The sequence below is a fragment of the Chrysemys picta genome, chromosome 2 (genome assembly GCF_011386835.1).
Source record: "Chrysemys picta bellii isolate R12L10 chromosome 2, ASM1138683v2, whole genome shotgun sequence".
NCBI classification, from domain to species: Eukaryota; Metazoa; Chordata; order Testudines; family Emydidae; genus Chrysemys; species Chrysemys picta.
This window is the reverse complement of record NC_088792.1, coordinates 230,708,995-230,720,080: the sequence shown is the minus strand read 5'-3', so window position 1 is coordinate 230,720,080 and position 11,086 is coordinate 230,708,995. Positions and strand designations below refer to the sequence as shown.

The following is an 11,086-nucleotide window of genomic DNA, read 5'->3' as shown; positions in this document are numbered from 1 at the left end:
TACCCTTACTCGCTTTGAGTAGTGCTTTATTTCTCAAATAATTCAGTGGAAATTGAAAGGAATACTTCAGAAAGTATTTACGAAGAGGAGTAAGGATGGCAATTTGATCCTAAATGAGCAACTTTTCAGTGTGCAGATCCTTGAAGTATGTACTTATTCTTCAATGAGGAATTAAATTTTAGAGTAAGTGCTGTAAAGTAATGAACTTATATTTCAAAAGGTGATATAACAGGGGAAATATTTATCTTTTTTTAAACAATGATATACAAAAGACAATTGCATAGTTACAATTCAAGCACAAAGTCACTGTAAATAGTTACAAAGGCATTTATAAATGTGCTAAGTTTGCTGCTGCTGAAAGACAACCAAATTCTGGATAGGTATTAATGTAAACCTGGAGAAAAAACCAGTCCGTGTGTTTGCTTAAAAACAGATAGTGTAAAGGAACAGCTTTTAGAGATCTTCATTTTAAAAATATTTTTATGCAGCAGGTATAACAGTTTAAATCCCAAAGAAAGCCATCTGAAATGCCCAATTTCCTCATATACAGCAGAAAATGTTTGTTCATTGGTTTCAACCCTACATATAAAATGAGGCACTAGTTACACATATTCTGGACTATGTTCACACTCATGTTTCAGTCCATCTTCAGACTTGTACTTGTGCAGCATTTGTTGGCTCCTAGCCTCCTAGGGAAACAAGTCTTCAGAAGGTGGTGCATAAGAAAATCCAACAAATGCATCATCTGCCTCCAGCACACTGGCATTTACAATGTTATAACCAGAGGAAATGCAAACTGAATAAGGAACCATTTCTTCCGTAAAAGCTGCATCAAAATTCCTTATATCATCTGGGCCAACCTAAGAATGAGATACACACACCAGCATTAATCATATTAATATGGCATTTGTATTTTTAAATGCTTTTGTCTGTTAAATATTTTTCATTTTAGTAAAATTCAAAGTTGTCTACGTTATGAAGTTCTCCCTTTCATAAAGAGAGCAGTTAAGTAAATCCCATGCCTGAAAACAGCTTTTGAAGCGGTTTTTTATGGGGTGTAATTCAGGCCAAAAGATCAAAGTGTCAGTAAATTTGCCAAATCCACATATACTGTGCAGTACTTCCAGAAGGAAAAAGACAAAGAAGTGCTGCTTAAGAGATGGTGAAAAGAGATACAAAAACAAGAAACCAACACCTCCTTTTTCTTCTATTCACCCTCCTTCCTAGTCATGCATTCTCCTTCCTTTTTTTAATTTTTTTTTTAAAAATCACTCTTCATTTTCCTGTTTTTCTCCCCATTTTCTCTTTCTGCCCCTTTTCTTTACACAGGTTTGTACTGTATTAGTATTTTTCTAAGAGAATTTGAGCTCAACTATCTGTATGTCAAATGGCAGCTCTCCTGGAATCAGTTTAGTGACTGACAAACACGGATTCCACTAGTGACAACAACTGCAGTATGACAATAACTACACAAAAATGGTACCTCTTGCACCTCTTAGTGGGGCCTCAAATTTAAAAAACGCAACTTAGAGGAGTGTTCCCTCACTACCTAAGCACACATAATGCATCAAACCTATTGGGTAGGAGCTGCCCATCACCCAAACAGTTGGAGATGTAGGGGGAAAGAAAGATCTCCCCTTCCCAGTAGTCAGGGTGGAAAATGGGAGAACAGAAGGTGGAGAAAGGTCTCAGAGAGCTGTAAAACAAGTCATAGTGCAGTATTCTGACCCTGTGCCATGACATGCAAGTCACGAAAGCACAACTTTATCACATTCTGATCCAACACTATGACAAAAGCACAATGCAATGTCAGGATGGCATGCTGCTCATCTCATTCAATAACAAAAATGGCTCTCTAGCTCTTCTAATTTAAGAACCATTGCTCTAAACAGTTCAGAAATGGTCACCAACACTGTTTGAGAGGTACTGGGGTTGCCATTCTCTGCAACATTTAGATAGATGTTCTCACCCCATAGATTCTGCCCCACTACATGAAGAGATTCGGGACATATAAACTAAATATACAGATTGCACCTACCACATTAGGATTAAATGGTGGTGGAATCTTCTTTTGGAGAAGGTCAGCCCAGCTGAGAGATTCAAAGAAAGGATGCCTTTGAATTTCAAGCTGCAACAGTGAGCAAAGATAAACTTGGTTATTTCCATGATATACCCTACAGCACTTGAATACAATGTTGTTTCAGAGATCCTTCCAGCATGCTAGAGTAAAAGAGTTTCTTGGATTTGGTGCAGGAACGAGCAGGGGAGAAAGTAAGGCGGTATGGGCCGGTACAGCATACCGGTAAAAAGGGCAGCTGGTACCAGCCCGTACAGCTGACTTTAAAGCCCTGCCACGGCAGGGCTTTAATGTCATTGCCCCTTTTCCCACCCCTGCGCCCTCCCTCCCCCTGGGTCGCTGCTGTCGGGGGTGGGGGGAGGGTGGGAAAAAAGGAGCAGCTGCCCGGGGCTGGCGATTTAAATGGGCCTGGGGCTCCAGCTGCCGCTGCCACAGCAGCAGCCCCAGGCCCTTTAAATCGCCGCTGGAGCCCCAGGCAGTGCGGGCCAGGCAGTGCGGATAGGCTGGCTGGGGGACACTGACCCCCAGCCCCGCCTCTTCTGCCCGAGGCCCTGCCCCTTCCAGGGGAATGGGGGAGCTCAGAGCCAGCCTCCGTACCAGTAAGAGTTCAATTTTACTTTCACCCCTGGTAATAATAAAGTTCAAGCCCATTATTTGTTTTACAATTTGTATTAAAAGGTATGGCTGGAGTGGCTAAAATTTGATGGGGAAACATTTCTGAAAAGGCTGGCCAGTACATTTTATTTTCTGCTTAAATCGATGTCTTAACCAAAACCTGGTTTCAAGAAGGTTTTTCAAGTAGTATTTATGTTCATGTTCCTGCTCCAAGCTAACAAAACTTACTAATATGAGCACTGTTCCAGATGGAACGCCTCCAGGAAATCAGCAGTATGTTTTCTGTTTATGTCTATAGTAAACAGTTATGTCCTCCCAAACATAACTGCCTTTCATTTACTGTGTGCTGCAAAAAATGTAAATTGTACTGTAGCAATCTAACAGAACTTTTAAGTTTGTGTATGACTAGATCAACACATTACAGAACATTAATAAGACTCTAAGCCTAAATACATCAATCGGGGGTAAAACTGCAAGATCATTTGATATCCTGCCTGCACAATTCTATGACAACTTCTCTATGCATCTTTACACAAACTTAAGGAACACTGTCAAAATATTATTTGATAGAAGTTTGCAAAACACTAGCCATTATTTGTAAAGCCATTTTGGAAGCCTGAAAAAATAGTTGTTTCCTTGCCTTTTTCTTATTTGACAAATAGCATTTTTCTCACCGTTGAAGCTGAATTTACCAAAAAAGAGTAGCTCTTTTTGTTTTGGTAACTTCCTTGTTTGAGTACTAGCATCATCAATTATATCAGCACAGCTCAGGGAATATGATGTTAGGAAATGTGTTTCCTTTGCTGGCAGGTATTGCAGCAGTCAAGCTCAAACCATTGTAAGTTCTGCATAATAAATGTGTCTTCCCCTGCCCTTCGGGTTTTTGGTGACAACTAGGGTATTTTGTTTTAAAGTTGATATTCAGCATTCAAAGGACATTCTCTACCTGTTTCTTACAAATAATGTTGAATTGTGGCCTTAAATTTGACAATGTCCCTTTAATAAATTAGTGCCCGATTAATTCATTGCCAGGAAATTACATACAAAGTCTTCTCTTGCTCCAAGTCTCTTTTGCCTGTCTTTCTCCAAGAGTTCTTCCAGAATAGACCAGGCTGTAAGACTGACTCCTGGGCGCACATCTAGAGGTTTGTGAAGAATATTTTCATACATCTCAGCAACATCACGGCAGTAAAACGGAGGCTGAACAAAAACAAAATGAAGAATTGAAATGGGGCTTTGAAACGGTACTGTTCAATAAAAACTTTTTTCAAATGTGAGAGTAAACTGTTCCATCAGAAATGCCAATGATCAGCAGTGAAAAATAGTTTCACCTAGTGGCAGTCTGATTTCAGATAGAAATTCAATTTTTTAACCAGAATTCTTCCCTCCCCGCAAAAAAAACCCAATTCCACACTTCTTCATGAATGGACCAATTCCTTTATCCTCACATAACACATGCAGTGACACCAGGATTGCATTCCTCTGTTAGCACTTTCCTGCATCTCCTGTTCTCTGCCCAGATGCGCTCACATTCATTGGTAGCTGTAGAAGTTATCCACATTTAAAAATCTTACTGAATGTGAGCAAAAGAGCATGAGTGGTTGAACAAACTTTTGCATGTTTTCCCAGGTGAAGTAAGGAAATTCATTTGCATGTGAGGAGGGAATGTCGTTTGTGAAACACAAAACAAGCTGTTTTTAGGGAGGTTACAAGAAATAAACCCTAGCTGAAGCGTGGAAAGATTTGTTTTTTACTGCTGTATTAAGAAGTAATCTGGGGGAAATTGGAAATGTTAGGGTTAAAAATCCTTTGCTAATGTCTTTGGTACCACTTTTGGCTGGTAGTACTTTACTTTTATAGGGCAGCACCACTGCTGCTTCAATAGACTCTTGCATTTATGCTGGGTTAAATCTGCTTGACTCCACTGGATAAGAATTATTAATGTCACATCAGTTTGGAGAGCAGAATTTGAGACATCAAAACAAAATTCAAGAGACAAAACTAAATAGTAAGTTAGAAAGTTACAAAACAAGTTATTCATCAGTTAAAGTGTGTTTTAACCGTTTTGAAAAGTTATATATTATTAACTATAGTATTCAAGTAAAGAGTTTGAAAGGAAAAAGATAAAATACTTACCAACCCATAAAGCATTTCATATAGAACCGCACCAAGGCACCACCAGTCTACTGTGTTGTCATAGGGCTGTTTTCTGATCACTTCTGGGGCAAGGTACTAAGAAAAAAAAAAAAAGTTAGGCTGGTTATATTCAAATCTAGCCTTTATCCAAGCAACTATTTTACAATACATCTTTAGGAAAGTTACTGTATAGATTACTAAAGATTTCTCTTGTCCTTTAACAAACTCGGTAAATCTCTCTGACATCCAGCCGATTGTTTAAATGGACAGCTGTTGTTTCCCAGCTCAAGTTATCCTTTATACCCATTGACAATTTGCCAAATTACTGTGCCATCTCTAATCTGACAATTCTTTCAAGTTTCAGGGAAAGGTCACTGCACTGTAGCTTCACAGACAACTAAACAGCAGCTGAAACCACAGTGTGGGAATCTGCAAAGGAACAGTTTCCCTCTGCCAATGGCATCTCTTTCTCAAGGGCAAGTTGTTCATTAACCAATCCTGTTGCCCCCCCTTGAATACTGAATGAGGGGTTTAAAAAGTGGGAAATAAGTGGAAGCATCTCATTCTGCTTCAAACCAAGAAAATGTTTCTTACTCCTCCCTACTGTTACTGCATAATCACATGATCTATATTTTAAGTTTCAATGAGGCTTCAGACAAATAAATCATCAATTGTGAAAATCGAGATTTTTTTTGGTCACAAATTAGTCAGGGGACACAGATTTGAAGGACACATTCCATACCATGGTTTGCCATCCTTTTACATCAATTACTGGATGGCAACAAGACACTATCAGGTTTCTAGGTGCCTCACAAAAAAGTTTATTCAGGATTTAGGCACTCATATGGTTCCCAGCACCATAATAGCAGAGTAGATACATCTGGTACAGAATCTCCTAGGCCCACCAGGCTATTCTGTACAGATACACAGTTATTTAGAATTTTGACGATATGGCTGGATCATTCTTGTTCTCACAGCCTTGACCTGCAATGCTTTTGCTCCTTCAGTCCTTGCCTCTCCTCCCTCTTAAGCAGAGATTGCCAATTCTACTTTATAGTCAGTTACGTGATATGGACAAATATAGGGACCAGAGAGAGATCATACTAGACACTCAGGTACCGTTGTAACGAGTGGAGTTTAAATATTAAGCTAGATCATTAAACTTTTAGCAGCTCATGAATGATCTGAATCCAAGTCTCAGAATATTCAGACTGGTACACAACCCACAACGCTCAAACTCAGTCAAAGGTTTTTATAAACTGGGGCCTCGGGCAATAGTGTTTCAGTCCTCTTGTGTATGTCCAATATGAATTACACCAAATGTGTTAAAAAACTTGCTCTTAGGACAAGTCAAAGTTTTTTCTTTGCAATCCATTTCACAATTGGTCATAACAAATATTTAACCACAAGTGCTCTATATTTTGGCATTCAAATTTTCCAACAAAGTTCAATAGACACATTGTTTCTCTTCAGGTTTGATTACTATATGTTTTATTTTATGGACTCGTAGATAGATTACAACTCACATAAATTGCTGCCACAAGAGTTTTCACTGACAGACACTTCACCATTTGTACAATCCTTGTCAACTACAAAACTTCTAATTCATGTAAGATTATCTATCTGTCCATCAACTTTGAAAACTACCAACACTCCCCACCCACCACCCCAAAAAATGAAACCCTCTCCCCCAGTTTATTGTGGCAATTTGCTTGTGCTGGCTAAAACTCAAGGAAGTTAGCTTACTTCTGGTGTCCCACAAAAGGTTGCGGTGGTGTCCGAGATAGCAATCCCTTCTTTACAGAGTCCAAAATCTGTTAAGACTACATGTCCCTGTAGAGAAAAAACAAAAACAAAACAGATCTTACTGAAAATAAAATCAATTTATGACTGTATCATAACATTTTGCATTTACACAACTGTAAGTGTTCATGTAAAGAGACAATTTTGGACATCTGATAGGATATGCTTACCAGTGAGTCTAAGAGAATGTTTTCTGGTTTCAAATCCCTATTAAAAACAAAGTCTTATATTAATCCTCCTATGAGTGTAATCAAAAGATGAAGAGAGAGAGGTTTATACTAATAAGTAGTCACTTATTTTTTAAAAATTGAGTCAGACCTCTCTTTAAAAAAAATAAATAAATGGTAAGCTTAAAGTCATAAGTCCACGTGTAACTAGGTTGAATAAAAACAGCAAATGCAGCTTTTCTTGATTTGCTACATTTATCTTAATGCAGAACAAAAATAAGTTTTAGGAAATGGTTACCTGTATACAATATTTATGGAGTGCAAGTAGCCCAATGCACTGGCTATTTCAGCAGCATAAAATCTGGCTCTCTGTTCAGGAAAGGAGCGTTCTCTTTGTAAATGAAAGAACAGCTATAAATATACAAAGATACAAATGATAAGACAAACTGGCATAAAAATATCAAAATTACAAGATGCAATCCTTTGCAATAACAAGCAAGTCACTTTCAGTTAGCTTTTTTATGACAAGCTAGCAGAACTGTGAAACAAATTAAATTTTTTCCTTTTACATAACCATTTATATCCTTCCTTTAGCCACGTCTTTAATTTTCTCACTTGTGTAACCCCCAGTGGTACTTAGAGTGCAATGAGTTAATAGACAGGAATACAGGATGTTTCCCAGAAAGCCAAGTGCAGCCAATACAAATTTACTCCTGAGGGCATTCTGCACCAAAAAATTAAAAATTCTGCAAATTTTATTTGTCAAATAAATGTGGAGGCTCCAGCATGGCATTGGGGAGCACAGGCCACTGGCTGTACAGAGATGGAAGATTACTGTGCAGCTCCCTCCTCCCTTTCCTCCAGGACACGGACTCAGCGGTGAGGCTGCACCCGACCCTGACACAGCGCAAGGACCAGGCCAGGTGCACCAGGTGGGGGTAGGCAGGCTCAACAAGGCAGGATCCAAGTGCTGAGGGGCTTAGTGTCAGGGGATCCAGGTGTGGGTTGAGAGGGTTCTGTGTGGGACAATCTGGGTGTGGGCTTCTCAGTGGGGGGGATCCAGGTGTGGTGGGGCATCTGGATGCACAGGGGCTTGTTGGGGGGTTCTGGGTGCAATGGTAATGGGACTCTGCAGGGGGGTCCAGGTGAAAGTGGTTGGGGCTCAGAAGGGGTGTATGTGGGGGGCACAGAGCTTGTCAGGGGGGTCTGGGTGTGGGGAGCTCAGTGGGGGGGGTCCAGGAAGGCTGGGGGAGTGGGGCAGGGATCCAGGTGCAGCTGGTTGGGGCTCAGTAGGGTAGGGATCCGAGTGCAGGTGGTTTGTTGGGGTGGTCCAGGTGCTGGGGGAGCGGGGCTTGTCAGGGGAGTGAGCCTCGGCATGACAGCCTGGGTATGAGGGGGTATGGATGCACGGGGGTTGGGTGGATGGGGGAGCAGCTCCCTGTATAGTGATCATCCCTCCCCCTGCAGCTGAGGAGTGATGGGTGCAGGAAACAGGGGTGGAGGGAGTTTGCAGAACTTCCTACAGCCTGGGGAGAAATCTTGGGGTCGATCTGACACAGCCTCAGATGCTGTGCAGGGGAAGAAGTCCTGTCCTCCCGAGCCCAGCCAGGACTAGCAGCTGAACCCGGCACAGGGTAGGAGCCAGCAGCTGGGTCTTCCCCAGTCCCCCCACTTCTCCACAATGATTTACCTCTCTGCTGGCTGTCCTAGGCACCCAAAAAACTTACTGCTGGGGAGGGATGCATGACCACTCATGGGTTTCCTTTGCTTCCCCATCAAAAAGTCATTTTTCTGCAGGGAAGCAAAGAAATCTGCGGGGAACATAAATGCTGTGCGTGCACAGTGGCGCAGCATTCCCCCAGCAGTACCAATTATTACACTGATGACAAAGGCAAGCTGGGGAGTAACTTATAGTCAGATCTCTAGCCTTTTCTATTTTAGAAGATAACAAATAGCATAATACTAACTAACTTGACAACTGCCTATGTGCGGAGCACTTCAATACAAGTACTTGCATAACAGTCTAATGAGATTACATTCTATTCTGAGACCACTTGGAGGAGTTTTATATTATGAGGATACATTCTTCAATCCTACAAGTTACTTGGTGCAAGTGGACCCCACGGGCTCACAGGCTTCAGCTGATATCTACATGGGTGTAGGAGTCTACTGACATGGAGTTACTTGTAGGGTTGGAGACTACCTTGCCATGCACAGAACTGAAAAGTTTGCTATAGAAAAAGAGTTACCTTTTCTGTAACTGGTGTTCTTCGAGATGTGTTTCTCATGTCCATTCCATATTTGGTGTGTGTGCTCACCACATGCATCGGTGCCAGGAGTTTTTCCCTCAGCAGTTTCCACAGGGGACCAGCTCTGATGCCCTCTGGAGTGGCACCCACATGGCGCAGTATAAGGGGCGTCACCGGCTCCCCCCACCCTCAGTTCCTTCTTGCTGGAAACTCAGACAGTGGGGAAGGACGACGGGTTGTGGAATGGACACGAGCAACACATCTCGAAGAATAATAGTTATGGAAATGGTAACTGTCTTTTCTTCTTTGAGTGCTTGCTCATGTCCATTCCATATCAGGTGATTCCAAAGCAGTACCGCTGGAGCAGGGTAGGAGTTCCAGGATGTGTAGATTGCAACACAGGTCTGCTGAACCAGCATCATCTCTGGCCTGCTGAGTGATGGCATAATGAGCAGTAAACGTGCGAACAGAGGAGCACGTTGCAGCTCTACAGATGTCCTGGATAAGGATGTGTGCCAGGAAGGCCGCCAAAGATGCCTGCGCTCTCGTCGAGTGGGCTCTGACAATCGGCAGCAGCGGAACCCCCACCAGGTCATAACAGGTCCTAGGCACAAGGTAATCCAATTGGAAATCCTCTGCAAGGACACCAGGTGACCCTTCATCCTATCCACTGTAGCGATGAAGAGTTGAGTCAATTTTCAGAAAGGCTTGGCATGTTCTAAGTAGAAAGCCAAGGCCCTCCAGATATCCAGGACGTGAAGACACCTCTCCTCACTGGTTTTGTGTGTTTTGGGACAGAAGACTGTGAGGAAGATGTCCTAGTTCATATGGAAGGTGGAGACCACCTTTGGCAGGAAGGCTGGGTGGGGATGCAACTTTACCTTATCTTTGTAGAAGACGGTGTACGGAGGTTCTGAGGTCAAGGCTTTAATTTCAGAGATCCATCTTGCCAATGTCACCGCCACCAGGAACATGACTTTCCATGACAGATGGGAAAGGAAGTAGGAACCCAGCGGCTCAAAGGGCAGGCTGGTGAGCCTAGAGAAGACCAAGTTAAGATCCCACTGTGGGACAGGAGTCCGTACCTGCAGGAAGAGTCTCTTGAGCCCTCTGAAGAATCTGACCATCATGTCATGGGAAAACACCGTTTGTCCTTGGATCCACAGGTGAAAAGTGGAGATGACCACTAGATGAACTCTAATGGAAGAGTGTGCCAGGCCCTGGTTCCTTAATGGAGCAGGTAGTCCAGGACAGTCTGTATGGAAGAACATGAGAGAGAGATGCCATGTTCAGATGCCCAGCGGGAAAACCTCATCCACTTGGCCAGGTAAGTCAGTCTAGTTGAGGGCTTCCTACTAACTATGTATAACTATTTTATAGGATTTTAGAGTTTGCAAGAACAGAGAAAGAATCAATTCTAGCTGAAGCAGCAGACATTCCAGCACCGTCACTGGCGGCAAGAAGGAAGTGAGGGTGGGGGGAGCCGTCAGCACCCCTTATACCACGCTATGCGGGCACCAGAGCCGGTCCTCTATGGAAACTGCTGAGTGAAAAAACTTCCGGCACCAGTGCATGTGGCGAGCACCCACACCTAATATGGAATGGACATGAGCAAGCACTCAAAGAATATTTTCTTTCTAAAGTCATCTTGTGACGCATAGCTAGAAAGGGTTAAACATCCTGCAAAATAAATAACCCTCAAAAGATAAGTGGGGAGATAATGTTTGTGTATTTCCATATGTATGAGTAGGGTCCACAATGTAATCAACAGTCCCTGTCTATGCTTTATTCTGATAATTCAGGTGTCAAAAAAACATCCGATCATTTAAATGAATTGTAAACACGGGATATCTCTGTATTCATCTCTCTTTGAAATGTATGGAGAATGGTGGAGGAACAAGCAAACGGCCTTATGTTAATTCATACAGCTAAGTACTGGTTATGGACCTCCTTCAAAGTCATCCCAATTACCTTTTGTTCCCTGAGGAACTCCCAACTTGTCAAAGATGACATGAAATAGTATAAAAGATCCTTGGGTC

General features: G+C 42.2%; 1 protein-coding gene across 36 annotated transcripts in view; it reads right to left on the bottom strand.

Annotated features, from left to right (window-relative positions):
• Positions 1-221: 221 nt before the first annotated feature.
• Positions 222-11,086, bottom strand: part of SGK3 (serum/glucocorticoid regulated kinase family member 3) — an 84,199-nt gene continuing 73,334 nt past the window's right edge. For all 36 annotated transcript variants that reach the window (XM_065585676.1, XM_065585684.1, XM_024109457.3 and 33 more), the window contains 7 exons: positions 7,097-7,209; positions 6,802-6,838; positions 6,575-6,661; positions 4,829-4,924; positions 3,737-3,892; positions 2,039-2,128; positions 222-860 (listed from right to left, as the gene is read on the bottom strand). In XM_065585676.1, coding sequence (XP_065441748.1) covers positions 690-860; positions 2,039-2,128; positions 3,737-3,892; positions 4,829-4,924; positions 6,575-6,661; positions 6,802-6,838; positions 7,097-7,209 — 750 coding nt within the window. In that variant the 3' untranslated portion in view covers positions 222-689. The remainder of the gene's footprint in view (positions 861-2,038; positions 2,129-3,736; positions 3,893-4,828; positions 4,925-6,574; positions 6,662-6,801; positions 6,839-7,096; positions 7,210-11,086) is intronic.